At 33.1% G+C, this 18,991-nt stretch overlaps 1 protein-coding gene across 3 annotated transcripts in view; it reads right to left on the bottom strand.

Annotated features, from left to right (window-relative positions):
* LOC130448088 (uncharacterized) overlaps positions 1–18,991 on the bottom strand; it is a 128,377-nt gene that overhangs the window by 66,158 nt on the left and 43,228 nt on the right. For all 3 annotated transcript variants that reach the window (XM_056785283.1, XM_056785284.1, XM_056785285.1), the window contains exon 4: positions 13,850–13,993. In XM_056785283.1, coding sequence (XP_056641261.1) covers positions 13,850–13,993 — 144 coding nt within the window. The remainder of the gene's footprint in view (positions 1–13,849; positions 13,994–18,991) is intronic.

The following is an 18,991-nucleotide window of genomic DNA, read 5'->3' as shown; positions in this document are numbered from 1 at the left end:
GTTGCCCTCCACTTCTAAGTGCAATGTTCTTTCTGAAATTTAAGAAGCGTGCTTACGAATTAGGCAAATGGATTCAACGATGAATAAGGAAGGAAGAGTCAAAATTTTGAATCTTTTAGTCCCTGCTGTTTAGTCCCAGTAAATATTTAACAGCTCCCTTTGGATCACTGCTTCAAGATCAGGGAGACCTGAATTAAAGACATATTGAAGAAGTAATTAACACACTATATGTAGAATTACAGGCGTTGATTTCAGTTGTTACTCTATTTTTCTCAGATTATAATAATTTTTCAGATTTTGAAGGTTAAAGAGAGAGAAATATTCGTTGGGTAGAATTTGGTGGGATAAGGAAAATTTCAATAGGAGGAGGGTTTGTTGGAGTGGGTCCTGATATAAGAATTGGTCCTCTGCAGAGCCGGGGTTGTGGTAGTTGCGTGGGGTTGTGTTTGCTAACTTTTTTAGAGAAGGAAATGCGAAGATTTAGGATTTTTTCAGTCAAAAGAATTCGAAAAGAGACCTTGTAAGTAGAAACGGCTCTTTTCGGTTTGGGGTTATATATATTTTTTGATATTTTGATAATGTTTATTTATTGACAAAAGGCAATAGACGGCTTTTCATTAGTCTTCTTTGGGGTCATCCATAAATTGCGTCACACGTTGAGGGAGTGGGAGGGGGTCGATGAAGTGTGATATTGTATGACAAGGGGGTAGAAGTGGTTCTAAATTTCGTGATGTCACATTTAAAAATAAAAATTTAAAAATTATTATCTAAATATTGAAGCAGAAACTTTAAACTATTATTTTACGAATATCTCAAATATCTGTGTAAATATAAGATACTAGTCGCTCGCGAAGTTTCGTCCTCAAAGAATTTATGCTAGAAGTGCCAGAAATTTTTTTTGTGTAATTGATGTCGATGATGTTGTATGGAAAATAGTGGCTGCTATTCCAGTTATAAATAATTCAAAGGAATGGATTCAATCCTAGCCTAACCTAATCAAAATCTAAGAACTCAAGATTATTAATTTTATATCCTTAAATAATATATATTGTATTTTGTTAATTTCTTTAATTATATAATCAATCGTTTTTGTTTTTTTTTTGTTAATTATTTGAATTGATGTTAATTTTATTAAAAAATCATTTGAATAGAGATAAAACTGATTTCGGAACCGTTGTTTTCATTAAATTATTTCTAAATGTAATTTACAAAATATGCGATGTCACATTTTGAGTGGGCGAGACTCACAAATCCGATCAGCTGTGACAATGAAATTCGGGTGACATAATTTGTGGATGACCTCTTTTCTGTTTTAGCATTTTTTATGCGTGAACGATTTCTTCAGATCTTGATTGTGTTGAAATTAAACTTCTAACAAAAATGTAATTTTTATACTTGGGACAACTTTTAAATTACAAAAAAAAAACAATTAATAAGATACTCAGTCAACGCCTACTTTACTTACTAAGTTCTCTATAAATGTGGGGATTTTTCTATCCCTACATCCTTAGAAATCAGCATCTTCTCAATATTATATATTTATGATCAACCCGTCCCACGACGAGTTAGAACTATCTGTATGTGGCAAAATATTTATAGTAAAATCATGAAAATTTCTACGTTTGAGTTTTCTGATAAGATCTTTTTAACTAAAATATTTTCAAATATGTGGTTCTACCGAAAGTCGACTGTAACCTATTGTTATGTTATTTTAAATAGAACATCCTATATATTAAAAAAAATTTAAGTCTACGTAAAATTTTAGTATATTTTTATCTAAAAACTTTTTTCGAAAAATGCATACTTTTTGAGTTATTAATTTTTTTTTAAAATTTGACCGTTGCAGAAATTATTTTTTTACGAGGATACCATCAAATATATGGAAATGGTTTCTATTCGTTATCTTTTAATAAGATCAGAGGTATTTGAATCTATGTTGAAAAATTTTTCATTTTATACAAGGTGTGTATAAGAAGTGTTTAAAGTTTAACTTCATAAATATCAAGTTTCTTCATTTTTTTAGATAGAACCTCCCGGTTTTCTGTATTTTAATGCATTCATGAGGGAAAAAAAAGGCAAATTCATGTGTACTTTTCCATATCTAAACCTTACCGTTATCCAGATATTAAATGTTTTCTGAAAATTTTTGCAGGTGTGGCCTAAATTTTGACCCGTTGAGACAAGCACTAAGAAATAAAAAAATATTTTTCTTTATCTTGTCAAGGTCTGTAAATAAAATCAAATCAAATTGTATTTACTAATACTAGTCCAACTTTTATTCGTTTCGAGATATTTGAGGTTTTAAATGATTATTGTATTTTTGAACAAGTTTTAACTTTTTATGTATACGTTTAGTAGGCTTTGTAATACATGACACTTATTTAACTGTCATTAGTCAATTGTCGATACTTTCGAAAATCGTTAAAAACGGCTTCTTCTCAATTTAATAACAAATAAATAAAATTTAGACCACACCTGCATCCCTAAAAATTTACAGAAAACGTTTAATATCTGGATTACAGTAAAGTTTAGGTGAAGGAAAGTTAACATGAATTTGCCTTTTCACCCCAGAATGTATTAAAATACAAAAAAACGGGTGGTTCTATTTAAAAAAAAAATAATGAAATTTGATATTTATATAGTTTAACTTTATATACTTTTTATACACACCCTGTATAAAATAGAAAATTTTCCAACGCAGATTCAAATATGTCCGACCTTGTTAAAAGGAACCGAAAAGAAGCCATTCGCATACCTTTAAGGGTATCCCCGTAAAAAAAATAATTTATAAGGGTCTGCAAGGGTCAAATTTTTTACAAAAAAATTAATAACTCAAAATGTATGCATTTTTAGACAAAAGTATACTAAAATTTTACGCAGACTTCAAAAATGTATTAATATATAGGATGTTCTATTTAAAATAACAAAGTTACAGTAATTTTTGAAAATATCTTAGTTAAAATGATCGTCTCCCAAAAACGTAGAAATTTTCATAATTTTATTACAAGTATTTTGCCATATACACAGATAGTTTTAACTCGTCTTGGGGCACCCTGTATATCACTTGCTATGGATACGACCTTAAAATAATCCGTTATAGATATCGAAATACTCATTTTCGGCCTAGATTGGACCCGCTGGTGTAAGGAAGATCGAGAAGAAAGAGAAAAAAAGCGACTGGCCGTCACTTCTTCGTCCCGCAACCATATAAGGAGCTCCAGACCTAGGTCACCAAGAATGACGTAACTGTATGTACCGATCGTTTTCTGTTCGATCGTGTTTTTTTTTCGTTTCTGTAATCTTACTCGCTTGAGATGTTTGTTTACTTTCACTTTTCGAATTGTTTCCTTGTAGGTTTTATTGGAAGAACCTTGCGTTTCCATTTCGAGGACCGATGCAGCGATACCACATAATGGGCCTCGAATTAATATTTCATTGTATCAATACGCAATTTATCAGTTTTATTAATTAATTCCATCTCTCGAATGGCATTCATTGACGTTTGATAAATTGAAAGTTTATTTGAGTTTTTATAACAAAATTATATACAGGGTTTTCCATAAAAAGTAACACAATCTTCAGGATTAGTAGAAAACAGTGAAATAGTTGGAAAAAAAATAATATACATTGTCTACGATTTTGCCGCAACTACTGGCAACATCGTACTCAAAAAAAGCAAAAAAACCTGAGCACGAAATTGTATTTTCTTAATACAATCTTAAAACTATTGGTGTAAGTTTTTTGCTCTGTCCAATAATATGTTATGATCGGTAACCACCTTTTCTATCTAACTAACTGATCCTTATAAAATGGTATCTACCTGACTAACCAGATATTAGTTAGCCATCAAACATCAACCGAAGCACATCTCCGTTAACAACAAGAAATCTAGCGTTACCAAAGGACTGTGAGAGATATCCGATCCATTGTAAATACCTTATTGGTCTTGTCCAACAAGAGCTCAGAGAAACGCTGTGAGTGACTAGACAGTAAGAAGAAGACATATGACAGTTAACTTTTAGCCAAAATGACGGCTTTTGACCCCAAATTAACCCCAATCCACCAAGACCTTAAGAAAGATGGGTCAATGTTGCCTGAAAGAAAACGTGGCTTCTGGAGGAGGTATTTGAATGGTTTGGGCTGGTATTTAAATTGAAGCAAAAACCGAGTTGGTTTTTATTGAAACTGGCAGTAGAGCAGAGGAATTATAGTACAGGCAAATTAGGCGATTTTGAGCTAACACCTCAGGCGGTTTTGATTTTTTGGGGTTTTGGAATACTGAATAAGTCTAGAAACTGTAAACAAAATTACGGTTACGGATTTTCGAAATTTTTGGACGTGAAAACTACGAGAATTTCGAAAAAAACTATCGTGACAAATATTGTGGAGTACAAAATTCTCTACAAAAAAGTATTCCTGGTATTTGTTCCTAACCTTAAAATTTTCACATGAAAATGGGTTTATAAACTCAAAAATATTTTGAAACGCGAATAACTCGAAAACCACGAAGAATGCGAAAAAAGGTGCTAGAGTGAAAAATGTGCAACACAAAATTCTCTACAGATTGGTCTGCAAGCATTTTTTCCTAACCTCAAAATTTCCATTATAAAATGGATTTGAACGCTCAAAAATATTTTGAATCGCGGATAACTCGAAAACTATGAGGAATTCCTAACCAACTGCCGTGAAAAAAAAATGTAGAGTGTAAAATTCTCCACAAAAAAGTATTCTAGGTAATTTGTTCCTAACCTCAAAATTTTGACATTGAAATGGGTTTATATACTCAAAAATATTTTGAGTCGCGGATAACTCATAAGCTATGAGGATTTCGAAAAAAACTACCGAGACAAAAATTGTAGAGTACAAAATTCTCTTCAAAAAAGTATTCCTGGTATTTATTCCTAACCTCAAAATTTTCACATGAAAATGGGTTTATATACTCAAAAATATTTTGAGTCGCGGATAACTCATAAGCTATGAGGATTTCGAAAAAAACTACCGAGACAAAAATTGTAGAGTACAAAATTCTCTTCAAAAAAGTATTCCTGGTATTTATTCCTAACCTCAAAATTTTCACATGAAAATGGGTTTATATACTCAAAAATATTTTGAATCGCGAATAACTAGAAAACTACGAAGAATTCGAAAAAAAGTGCTGGAGTGAAAAATGTGCAATACAAAATTCTTTGCGGATTGGTCTGCAAGCATTTTCTCCTTACCTCAAAATTTCCAATATAAAACGGGTTTGAACGCTAAAAATATTATGAATCGCGAATTACTTGACAACTATGTAGAATTCGAAAAAAAGTACGGAGCGAAAACTGCGCAAAATGAGTATCCATATTCTTGTGAAAGAGTTACTATTAAGAAGTCTGTGAATATTGAAATAATAATCAATCGAGAACGAAGATTGTGTTCATGATCTTGTTTTTTAATAAAAGTTACTTTATTTGAAATAGTAGAAGTAGTGTGTTATATACAGGAAAATATTGATAATAACACAAACGAAAAATCTCTCGTTGGATTTGCTAGTTTATAAAGCGACTGATGAAATATATCCACTGAAACTTCAATGGCCAATGTACCTCTTCATCTCGCAAGATTTTCGAAAATTTTCCAAGTGGTAAAATATGCTAGCTTATCCGAGTAGAATATAGAGATCTAAGCCATGTATTTCAATTTTTTGAAAACTAAGCAGTTTTCCAAGAGCTAGAGCAGTTACCACGTGAGCCTGGAACGTAAATTAGCTTGAATTCGCTAGAGGATGATCCGGCTTTGGACGTTAAATGAAATTTACTCAGAAATAGTGGTTCTAACGAAAAAATGACTTGGGACATTTTTGTAGAAAATTTTGTACTCTACATTTTGTGTGTGGGCAGTTTTTTTTCGAATTACTTTTAGTTTTCGAGTTATTCGCGTTTCAAAATTTTTGTAGTTACAAGTTTAAAAATTTCGAAGCCCCGTGCCCGTAATTTTGTTGTTGCTAGACTTATTCAGTATCCCAAAATCCCTCAGAATCTAGAAAATCAGAAGCGCCTAACTTAATTTCGGGTTTAATCCCATTTTGCCTGTACTATTAATGGCGAACCGATACTAGAAGAAATTTTAGGAAATCACGTCGTTTCCTACGCCGACTCATCGGCAGAAAGGACTGCAACAGGTCGAAACGTCAAATTTTTACATGTTTTTAAAATCAAATTTTTTAAATTTGATTAGTTTTTTCTTGATAATGCCCAAAGTTTCTTTAAGTTTCGATACATCTGCAGCTATATAGGATTTAAATGCAAAAAACTCGAGCTCATTAAATGCGTCCTGCTACAGACAGACGAACGGATAAACACATTTTTTTCAATGCGCAAAAAATACTCAAGCAATTCGAAAAAATCAATTACATCATATTTAAAATACAAGTTGCACGTAGTACAGATTTGATTGAATTTGGAATACTTTTTGTTTCATTTATCTTCAATCACTGACGTTACGATATCTTTATTAACTAAAAAAAAATCTATTAAGACTTCAATGTCAAAAATGATTGATTGTAGCATGAAATATTTACTTTTTTTGCGTTACATTAAGAAGAAATCGAGTGAAATATCAATTAATATGTACTTAATGAATGAGTTTAATTTGAATCATCAACACGTAATTACAGTATATTTTTTTTATTCAATTCTCATAATATCTTGATTGATTTATTTTTTCAATTATCATTTTCTGTTCGAATAATCAAAATATACGATAAGATACCTCTTTATATAAAATATCAAGAGAGATCGCTTTATTATTAGCATTAAAAATTATATTTTAAACATAAAATCTTGAAAGCTCAACAATTTGGTTTTTTGTGTTTTCGCTAAGGTCTTCGATTGTGTTAATAATGAAATTCTGATTAATGAACTAGAGTCTTATGACATCCAAAGTGTTCCTTTGAAATGGTTTGTATCTTATCTAGAAAACAATTGGTACGAACTCATGGTAAAGTTTCGAGTAATTTACTAGTGGACAGTGGTGTACCTCAGGATTTAGTTTTAAGTCCAATTCTTTTTTTTGGTATTTATTATTGATGTCACAGACAGCGAATGACACCAGAATTACCTGGAGTTGTCCAGATATACAAGATTTACATTCTACCATTGGCAAAGATCTTATTACCATTAAGTCTTGATCTGAACAGTCCCTGTTTAAACTTTGAAAAAACTACAGTTTTATCCCACAAAAGAGTTTCACAACCTTTAAAACACCACAATGATTTAATACGATCCTCAAATCCTCAAAGTTTCTAGGTCTACATATTGACCGCGCCTTTCGATGGTCTATACACGTAGCTTATTTTGTCAATAAATCTGTGTCTAAACAGCTCAATTCTCAAACCGCTTTAACGAGTTACTACTCGTTGTTCGAATCCCATCTTCGCTATGGTTTGCTTTTCTGTCTAGTTTACATCTCTTCGAATCTATCTTCAAATTAAAAAAAAAAACTATTCGTTCCATTTATGACTTAAGTAGTTAATTTGCAAACACTTTCACAACTCAACTGACAGACCCAATCATAGGTACTCTACTTGAAGAAAAAATTTGGACATTTACTTAACAATAACCATTTCTAAGTTGGAATTTCTGGAACCGTTAGCGATATTCATACTGAACACACTGTTTACATTAACACTTACAATTACACTATCTAACGCGCGTTTCGATAACCAACTTATCGTCTTCAGAGACTGAAAGTAAACTGAAATCTAATGACCTGTTTTATACCAAATTTTTTCCGCGAAAACTGATTCTAGAGGGAAAAACTCCTTGGGAATCTTCTCTCTACAGTTTAGTAGTCAAGGATTGGATGTGGGAATTCCCGCCAAGGAGTTTTTTCCGCTAGAATTAATTTTTGAGGGAGAAGGTTTATTGGTCGAAAAATTTAGTATTAAGTAGGTAAGTCAAGTCGCTTCGTCGATTCTGAAGACGATAACTTGGTTATCGAAACGCGCGACAAACAGTGTAATTGTGAGTGTTGTATATTGGTGGTAAAAACAGTGTGCTTATTATGTTAAACCCACATCTAAAATCATAGAAAATGATCGCGATTTAATTCCATTTATTGACCAAGATGATTGTTTCAAGTATAGTTTACTTTCAGTGTCTGAAGACGATAACTTGGTTATCGAAACGCGCGTTAGACATTGTAATTGTGAGTGTTGGTGTAGTGGTGGTGAAAACAGTGTGTTCACTACGTTTACTCCACATCTAAAATAATAGCAAATGGTCGCGATTTGCTACCAATTATTGACCAAGATGATTGTTTCAAGTATAGTTCACCTTCAGTCTCTGAAGACGATAACTTGGTTATCGAAACGCGCGTTAGACATTGTAATTGTGAGTGTTGGTGTAGTGGTGGTGAAAACAGTGTGTTCACTACGTTTACTCCACATCTAAAATAATAGCAAATGGTCGCGATTTACTACCAATTATTGACCAAGATGATTGTTTCAAGTATAGTTCACCTTCAGTCTCTGAAGACGATAACTTGGTTATCGAAACGCGCGTTAGACATTGTAATTGTGAGTGTTGGTGTAGTGGTGGTGAAAACAGTGTGTTCACTACGTTTACTCCACATCTAAAATAATAGCAAATGGTCGCGATTTACTACCAATTATTGACCAAGATGATTGTTTCAAGTATAGTTCACCTTCAGTCTCTGAAGACGATAACTTGGTTATCGAAACGCGCGTTAGACATTGTAATTGTGAGTGTTGGTGTAGTGGTGGTGAAAACAGTGTGTTCACTACGTTTACTCCACATCTAAAATAATAGCAAATGGTCGCGATTTACTACCAATTATTGACCAAGATGATTGTTTCAAGTGTAGTTCACCTTCAGTCTCTGAAGACGATAACTTGGTTATCGAAACGTGAGTGTTGATTTAGGCAGTGTATTCAATAATAACCACCTCTGATCTGATAAATTGTTCTACTCTCTTCAGTGCAAAAAATCGTTCAGTCATCTACCTTCAGAATTAAAACTAGTTAATACATTTATACGTTATTATTCCACTACAATCTACTACTGAAATAATTCAATTTAGTATGGAGGAAGATATTTATAGTGTATTATACTTATTATTGAACCAAATTGTTATTTTATTTAATCTCTTTAAAACTTTGTAACTTTCTCGATGTTAATCCTATCGATTTGAAATAAACCCCATTATACTTGAAAAATTAAGTTGTACTTACTCGTTAAAACAATATACTTTTCTCAAACTTTCTGAGCCCATTGTGGGATTCAACTGTAAATAGTTTGGGTTTCACACGTACGTTTCCAATTTAAATAATTTGAATCGTAAAAAAAATTAAATTGTAAACATTTGACCTACTGTTTGCTTATTCTTCTGTTCTTAAATATTTCATCCCACAAATCGGTCATTGCGATTGCAACCGTTCGAAGGTCCGTTAAAAGTATGTAGTGACTCATTACTACACGCCAACATAACCACACATCGAATTCGATCAAGACTACCAATGTTAAGTACGAATGTCGACGCCTCCTGCATGTCACCTGTCGCGTTTGAGGACGTCGTGTAGTGTTTCGGTTTATTCATGGTTCCGTTAACAAAAATTTTCGAAATTTATTGTCTAAAGACGCATCTTCAAAAAATTATACAGGATGGAAACGGTTATTTCTATAAGATAATTGAATCGTGAATTATATAGGGTGCCCCGCATAAGAAGAAGAATTTATACATCAAATTTGACAATTTGCGATTAATTTCTTCTAGAAACTAAATTTTAATAATTGTTTTTATGAGTGGAAAATACTCATTCAGCGAACGATTTAATATTGGTGATATGTTTTTGTGGAGGATACTGGTGTCGTAGTTCAAATCAGCCGCCCCAATGAACTCGGCTATTCTAAACATTCTAGAATAGGCTGGAAGTGATCTGATTGAGTTTAATTCAGCTTTGCCAAGTTCCTTTGCTGTTTTTACTATACTGCAGCTCAGGATTTGGTCCTGCTAGGATATAAAGTATCCCCATCACCACGAATTCGCTTATTGGGTGTTGAGGTTGGAAGCAATATGTTCTGGAATAGTATAGCCCAGGCAATTTGACAAAATGGTCAAGCTCTCTTTAAAACTGAAAGCTATATACTCCGTAAAGCTTCTAATCGTCTACAAGGCCCAAATTTATCCATTTTTAGATTATAGCTCGTATATTTGGAGCTCGGCTCCGAAGCATATCCTGAAGATGATCGTCTCAATACAGAAGATAGCAGTTCGAATTATAGACGATTCAGAGCTGATCATAAGCTTGGAAAGCTTAGAGTTCGCCGATTTGAAACTGTTTAACTGATACTACTACGGAAAATGTTATTTCGAGCTGTCTAACATAATCCTGCAGTTTTTGCAAGACTGGTAGACAAACAGGCGAGGATCATGAGCACCGAGTTCGCCTGCAGATGCCATCTGAAAGTTGTTCGTTCAGTATTCATTTACATACCGAAAGCTACGTTTTGAGTGTTCCATGTAGTGAAAGTGACAGTTCCGTACTGCAAAACACTTTAGGGACGCTCTGGAGTAGACAACTTCAGCTTCTTTAAATGTGACTCTAGCCACTTCAATGTTGACGGTTGACAGTTTCACTTCGATGATTTTGCATAACTTTCTTCCACCACAAATACGAATTAATCAACAAATTCTATCGAATACACAAACAAATTTAACACTGTGTTAAAAATATTTTTTTAGACGACGCCATCTGAAAGTTGTTCGTTCTGTATTCATTTACATACCGAAAGCTACGTTTTGAGTGTTCCATGTAGTGAAAGTGACAGTTCCGTACTGCAAAACACTTTAGGGACGCTCTGGAGTAGACAACTTCAGCTTCTTTAAATGTGACTCTAGCCACTTCAATGTTGACGGTTGACAGTTTCACTTCGATGATTTTGCATAACTTTCTTCCACCACAAATACGAATTAATCAACAAATTCTATCGAATACACAAACAAATTTAACACTGTGTTAAAAATATTTTTTTAGACGACGCCATCTGAAAGTTGTTCGTTCTGTATTCATTTACATACCGAAAGCTACGTTTTGAGTGTTCCATGTAGTGAAAGTGACAGTTCCGTACTGCAAAACACTTTAGGCACGCTCTGGAGTAGACAACTTCAGCTTCTTTAAATGTGACTCTAGCCACTTCAATGTTGACAGTTGACAGTTTCACTTCGATGATTTTGCATAACTTTCTTCCACCACAAATACGAATTAATCAACAAATTCTATCGAATACACAAACAAATTTAACACTGTGTTAAAAATATTTTTTTAGACGACGCCATCTGAAAGTTGTTCGTTCTGTATTCATTTACATACCGAAAGCTACGTTTTGAGTGTTCCATGTAGTGAAAGTGACAGTTCCGAACTGCCAAAACACTTCAATTTTGACAGTTTCACTTCGATGATTGTGCGTAACCTTAAAGCTTATATACATGACTCAATAACAAACAAGATTGAAATTGTTAACAGAATAGTTTCTTCCACCACAAATACAAACACATCTATAGAGATTCCATCAACATCTACTAGAGATATACATATTTCATCTGCATCCAATCCAATAAATATTAATAATTGTCCTGGAGTTACAATCAACATTACTTTTTGTGAATAATTAATAAATTAATATTGACATTGCAAATATCATTTAGTACATTATATTGTTCAATAAGTAAAATTTTTATAATTCTCTGATATTTATTTTATTTCCTCAGTGTAATTGAAAAAGTTTTGGTTCTTATGTATCGTCTGATGCTCGCCTCGCTTCGCTCGTCTCGCAATTTTCAGACTCGTCCAACAAAGTAGGACTTTCAGTCCTTGGCATACAAATAACTATTAACACGCTTCCACGTGATCAATCACTTTCAAATTTTGTCACTTTTAGTGACAGTTGTACAAAGCAAACTTCAAAGTTACGTCAAATCTAATTGACATCATAGAATGGTTCAATCGTTTTGTACTTACTATTACTTATGCCCTTAACGTCTAATACAGTGTATGTTGAGAATTGATCAAATTGACAGCTGTCCCGTCTTATCCCAACCTTAGCTCACACTATTTTGTTTTATGTAGAGTTAAAGTTGGTAACAATGTTCATGTTAGTTTTAAATTTAGTTAAGTTGGCAGGCGGTAAGCACTTTTTGATATGTTCACGCGACAGCGAAAAAGTGAAATGAAATGGCGACAGGCAAACGTGCTCCAATTTGTAATCTCAAGAATTGTTAAGTATTGATCAACAATTAGAAGATTGTTAAGCAAGAGTTTAGTTAATCAAAACAAGTATTGTCAAACGATTCAAAAGATATGTTCATTTCGTATCAATTAAGCTTTTTGTATTCAAATCTTGTCGCCACATGCCAAGACTTTGTTCATTAATTTTCTTTTACAGAACAAACAAATAAGTTGCTTTTATATAAAGTCCTGAATATTTTTCTTATTAAAATTGTGAAAGTTAGATACTGATTTTTGTGTACATTGACAGGTACTTTCTGAAGCTCTGTTTGGACTTTGGACTTCATCATTTCTTAACAAAGAACCCAAAACCACTGCAAATAACAACAGTGTACTACATTTTATATTTTTGAAATTAAAGGGTTGCAAAGAAATTATTTTTTTTTTCGAAATTTTGTGTTATAATCACGAGATTAAACAACTGTGCGTAATTTTGCAATAAAATTTCATCCGGAGTATTGATTCATATGATTCTTGGTAAGTATTTTTCTTAAATTCTTGAATATAATATATGGCACGAGTAAGATTTCCGTGGTGTCCAAAATAAGTCGAAAATGAAGAATCGAATTTTTCGATATCTCTCTTCGTTTTCAAGATATCGATACTTGAAGTCGCAAAAATTTATTTTCATTTAATATTTGTATACAGGGTGCTTCAAAACGTTCGCATGCGAGTTATATCATTGCATTAAGCGAAAAAATCGGCTAAAAAATCACCAAACAATCACATGTCTATAACGCATAGATTAATCGCAAATTAACAATAAGGTTTAGCCAATCAAAGCTTGGGGAACGTTAAAGTTCCTCCCTATCGAGCGGTCGAAAAAGCCATAAAAGTATTTAGCTGCTGCCGCATTTTTGAACTTTGCGTTATAGATATGTGATTATTTGGTGTTTTATAATCGATTTTTTTCGCTTAATGCAGTGATATAACTCGCATGCGGACGTTTTGAAAGACCCCGTATATCAACTTAACCTAACCTAACCTAACCTTCTTAATGTGCACTTTGAGTGCAAAAAATTCAAAAATCGTGAATTTTTTTCAGCCAAAATTGTTTAAAAAAATTTTTCTTCGCGACCCCACGGGGGCATCGACCCCATCAGAAATGGATCATTTTGCTATAAAAATCTGTTTTTTTTTCAATATAATTTCGGAGTATCAGGGTAAATACTATAAAAATTAAATAAAAAATCTTTTGTTTATTGAATTAAAAGATTCATATTGAATTTGAAGTGATAAAATATCCATTTGAAGCGAAGTATTGAACGCCATCTGTTCAATATAAGCGAATTTTGAACTAACTTTATGATTATAACTTTAAGTATCGATATCTCGAAAACGAAACGAGATATCAAAAATTTTCATTCCTCATTTTCGATTTATTTTGGCCTAATTAAGCCAAATGTTAAATAGCGGCGCCACGGAAATCGTACTTTCCCCTAATAAATTGAAAAACTGCTAAAAAATGGGTAATGAAAAATCTACGAAATGATTTATTGTTTAGAAGACATCAAAGTTTTGTGTAAACAATATAAAAAATATTAATTTTTAAACAAAACTTACCCTAATTTCTTGTTTCTTCAATGTATACCCTACGGGCTCTCCTCGTCCTTTATATTCTATATATCTTGCTCTTAAATTTTCTTCGGGTACCATTTCGACTTTCTCTTTCTTTTTCTTCGTATCTCGACTGAACAACGACTTTACCTGGATAACAATATTCTAGTCAATGAAAGTTCTTTGATGGGAGTTATTATTTAGATGACTTAATGCCGATGTATAAACTTGATTTTCTGTTTGCCGTTGTCGTTGACATCTGTTAGAAAATTAAAAACATCCATGGCTGCCGTTTGCCGATTGGTGTGCCGTTGGTGAATTAATTTTATAGTCCGGAAGACGGCAATCTCAAAAGACTCGTGATCGCGGAGTTGCAAAATTTTTATATAAATCGAAAGCTATTAATTAGAGGAACAAAATGCATTCGGTAAGCGTCGATTTATTTGGCCGAAAGTATGAAAAAAAAATAATTATAAAAAAAGCAAAAATGTTTTCCTGTCTATTCGATAGGAAATTTTGTGGATCAATCAAATTTTGTTATTCTTTCTGACGTGTGTACTGCTTTTTGTTTTCGTGATATTTTTGTTTGCAGTCCAGTATTTATGAAAAGGCTGATAGTCCGGGAGCCAGCAATCTTAAAAGAACCGTGATCGCGGAATTGCAAAATTTTTAGATAAATCGATAACTATAATTAGAGGAACAAAATGCACTCGGTAAGCGTCGATTTATTTGGCCAGAAGTATGAAAAAAGTAATAATTATTTAAAAAAAGCAAAAATGTATTCCTATCATCGCGGATTTCGATAAAAACTGGTCTATTCGATAGGAAATTTTGTGAATCAATAAAATTTTGTTATTCTTTCTTACGTGTATAATGCTTTTTGTTTTCGTGATATTTTTGTTTGCAATCCAGTATTTATAAAATATATTATAGAAAATAACGAAGAGAAAAGCAAACAAAGCGAAAAGACCACCATAAACAAACAAATTAATGAAAAAAAAATCGGTTTATCAATTTTTTCCAGCCGGAAGGGTCCGGCTTAACTATTTAAAGGGTCTGATTGGGAGATAAAATTTACCCATCATTCTGAAAAACTTTTTTCTATTAATTTGCTTATTTTTTGTGTAAATTTTGTGGTATACGTGCCTAAAAACGGTCGGAAATATCACGCATACCAGTTTTATTGAATACTTACTCGATTCTCATCAAAGGCAATAAGCATTCAATTACATCATTTCACTCTGTAATAAGCGTTCATGTAACAATAAAAAATGTTATTTATATCATAAATTTAAAATTGTGAAAGGGTAAATAGAATCGAAGGAAATATAGGAAATTTGTTTTCGAGTTCATTTTTATTTCAGTTGATTAAAATATCGTAATCAATTTATTAATTTGAGATAATACAATAAACAATTGTTTATAATGAAGTAAAAATAAAACCATACAATTTATTGATACAAAATGAGGAGTATCAGAATATTTTTGATCATTTAATGGATTCACAAGACATACTAATAAAGAAAAAACAGATATAATACAAAGATTTACGAATGAAATGTTCAATTTATAAAATAATGATGTAATGCTGCAAGATTTGAATTATTTTTGAAGTTCTTTGCAAGTACAAATGACAAAGAAGAATTTTAATTCTAGTAAAATTCCGTCGTGCTTATCGGAAAAAATTTCACGCACAATATTCCTAAATAAAATGTGGCAAAATGTTAAGGAACCAAGATGCATTTCATATGATCCAACCAAGCCCATTTTTTTTCATTAATTCACAAAATTTCCTATCGACCGTTTTTTTATCGAAATCCGCGATGACGGGAAACATTTTCCCTTTTTTTAATAATTATTTTTTTTCACATACTTTCGATCAAATAAATCGACGCTTACCGAGTGCATTTTGTACCTCTAATTATAGTCTATTTCAGAAAGGTATAGAGTAATAAAATGGGGAATTTCCTTCAGTTCGGCTCAATGTCGGTATTGTCCATAGGTGTTAGGTCATGAAATATTGTGTAAGGATTACTTAGGTAGTAATAAGTAGTAATTGTTACGTTTTGTGTTTAACAGGTACCGTTTAACCTTTCTATTAGTGCGTCTGCCTAATTCCAACCCTATTTCAGATTTGGCTTTCTTTTTTACGAATATCTTACCGGCACGCCTTTCAGTGTTTGTGAATGGATAACAATAGGCTAAACCCATATATTGACCACAACCCGGGTGGTACTACCTACACTTGATAAAAAGGAAGAATATCTCAATGAAATCAATGCCTATGAAAGTGGCTTAAATATTCGTTGGGTAAATCTGTGGTCCCTTTGCGTACCTAATGAGGTTTTATTACTCTACACCTTTCTGGAATAAACTATAATAGCTGTCTGTTTGTTTGTTTATGGTGGTCTTTTGGCTTTGCTTGTTTTCTCTTCGTTATTTTCTAAAATATCCTTCATAAATACCGGATTTCAAACAAAATATCACGGTAACAAAAAGTAGTACACGCGTTAGAAACAATAACAAAATTTGTAGGTTAGCAGCAGCAACGTCAAATTTATGAATTGGTTGTAGAATTTGCTACGAACGTCAAACATCACCCCCAAACGACAATGGCAAACGTTACCCGCGAACGGCAACGGCAAACGCAAAGTTTATGAATCGGCCTTTAAAAAGTTGTTAATGAATATGGATATAAATCACAATTTCTAAGTATTAAGACATAAGATGAAAATGCAACAATGTTCATTCGATTTGGGAGAGCCTTAGATACTGTGTGAACCAAAGTTATGGATAAGAAATGAAAATTGAATTTATGTAAGGGAAAAATGTATTTTGAAATGGTTGAAAAATGAAAAATTGAAGACTCGGAAAATATTGTTTTTTCGAAGTCGTTTAACACGAATATCACGATGACTTGCAAGGTACCTAGTGCCCGGGGTGGATGGTTTATACGTAATTTCCTGAAGCCTTTCGGAAATTCGGAAATAACTACATTACCAGTCAAAAGTTTTTGCCCATCCTATAATCCATTCATGGAATCAAAATAATACACTTCAACTTTTCATATTGTCAAGCGAATGTCGAAACGTTTTTTACTGTATACGTGCGCAAGCTTACTTATTCTTCAGCCCTGAATTATTTTTTTTTGGTGTTTTTGGTTGTAGTTTAGCCCTCTGAGTCTCAAAAACGTTCTGTGATTCATACTTTTTGGACCAAGACATTTTTTTGTAGAGTGCGTATAGGAATTGTTTTTGTTGTCGTAAATCCAGACTTTTTAGTTTTAAAATGGGTGAAACTAAGAAACTATCAATTGAAATTCGTGCATTAATCGCAAGACTTCATATTTTAGACAGAATATTCTAAACTTTTTTTCTCATAAGCCACTTTCAAAATACTAACACAAGTTTTAGTTGATACCTTCACATCATATTACCGATTCGTCAAAAAAAATTCTAGCTATGGAAATTCAAGTACATTCCTGTTGTGGTGCTTTCCGTTGACCCCTGGAGGTGCACTTGGACCACTTTGGGAATCACTGATATAGGCACAACAAAATACAGGTGACATTTCCTTGAACGACTTCCTGAATATAACAAAAATTCTACGACCTCGAGAATTCCACGTCACTTTCTTTTATAATCTTCTTATGCTCTGATAGCATGCAATCAACTTTGTCCCCTTCCATATACCTGATACACGTTTTAGGAAAAACCAGCTTATTCACCCTGGGCCCCATATGTATACCGTAACAACAAGTATGAACACATTATCTTTAATTCGCACCACTCAGGACCGAAATAAGTATGCCAAAATTGTCGCCAACCTTCATTAAATGGAGATGGTACCTGAAGAAGAAGACTCACATGCACCCAGGCGAGACATTTTCAATATAAGAAAATATTACTTTTACTCGAGACAGCGAAGCGAGCACATCTCGAACGCCTAGATCCCAACGAAGCTACACTGCTCCTAGTTATTCGGCACGCGTGACTTTGTTTAGTTTTACGTATTTTTGTGTATGTTGGTTTGTTGGTGTTTGAGTAGTTATCGAACTTTTATTATTGAGCTAGAAAACTTTAATGATGGCCTCGAAAAACCAAAAAAGCTGAAGATAAATGTATTGTATTGATCAGTAATTGTGACAAACGATTCACGGGTACAGATACTGCAGCTCAGATTGTGGAATCTAGGGATCAGCCTTTGAGTAATTCTACAAAAGGAGATTGAGAAAGGCTGGCCTTTAGGAGGTTGCAGTGGGCTAAAGAGCATGCAGGGTGAGAGACAGTTTTATGGAGTGATGGGTCAAAGTTTGAGGTTTTTGGTGTTTTTGCGTTTGACAAAGAAAGGACGGATGGAAGATCCATATGTAATCCAGACTGAAAAAGGCGGCGAGTCTCTGTGGACTCTAGTGATCAGTCTTTGAGGAATTCTACAGAAGGAGATTGAGTGAGGCTGGCCTTTTCGGAAGGGTGCTAATGAAGAAACCTCTTTTATGACGTCAAAATAAAATTAGAAGTTTGAAGTGGGCTAAAGAACATGGACGCATGAAGGGTGAGAGATAGTTTTATGGAGTGATAGGTCAAAGTTTGAGGTTTTTGGTGTTTTTGCGCTTGACAAAGAAAGGACGACGGATGGAAGATCCATGTGTAATCCAGACTGAAAAAGACGGCGAGTCTCTGTGATTGTTTAGAGATGTTTTGGAGAAATAACGACTGAAGATCTGGTGAACATTTAAAATATTTTGAAAAAAGAAGAATATAAAAAATATTAAAGACAAATGTGGTACGTTCTAGCCAGCGCCTGATTGGCAGAAAATCCATTTTCCAACATGACAACGATCCCAAGCATTCCCGATTGAGTTGTTGACGGTCAAATTGGACACTGAAGTTAGAAAGCAGTTTACATCTTTGGAATATCTTGAGAAACGAAGGAGCAGTCTCACTCATAGTGGAATTTAGCTCAACTTTTAAATTAGTTGGGCTAAGGTCGTTCAAATAACTGTGGATGTCAAACAAATACTAAACAACGTAACGTATTCAATCTTGAATAACCTCTAGAACTTAATTGAAATAAATGGTGAACTTCTAGCTCCAGCTGGAATTGTATTATGGAAATTAGTGTCCAGTTGAATTCAATATATATTGC

This window comes from Diorhabda sublineata, chromosome 8 (assembly GCF_026230105.1).
Source record: "Diorhabda sublineata isolate icDioSubl1.1 chromosome 8, icDioSubl1.1, whole genome shotgun sequence".
NCBI classification, from domain to species: domain Eukaryota; kingdom Metazoa; phylum Arthropoda; class Insecta; order Coleoptera; family Chrysomelidae; genus Diorhabda; species Diorhabda sublineata.
Note: the sequence above shows the minus strand (reverse complement) of the source record. Positions and strands in the feature narration are given on the sequence as shown.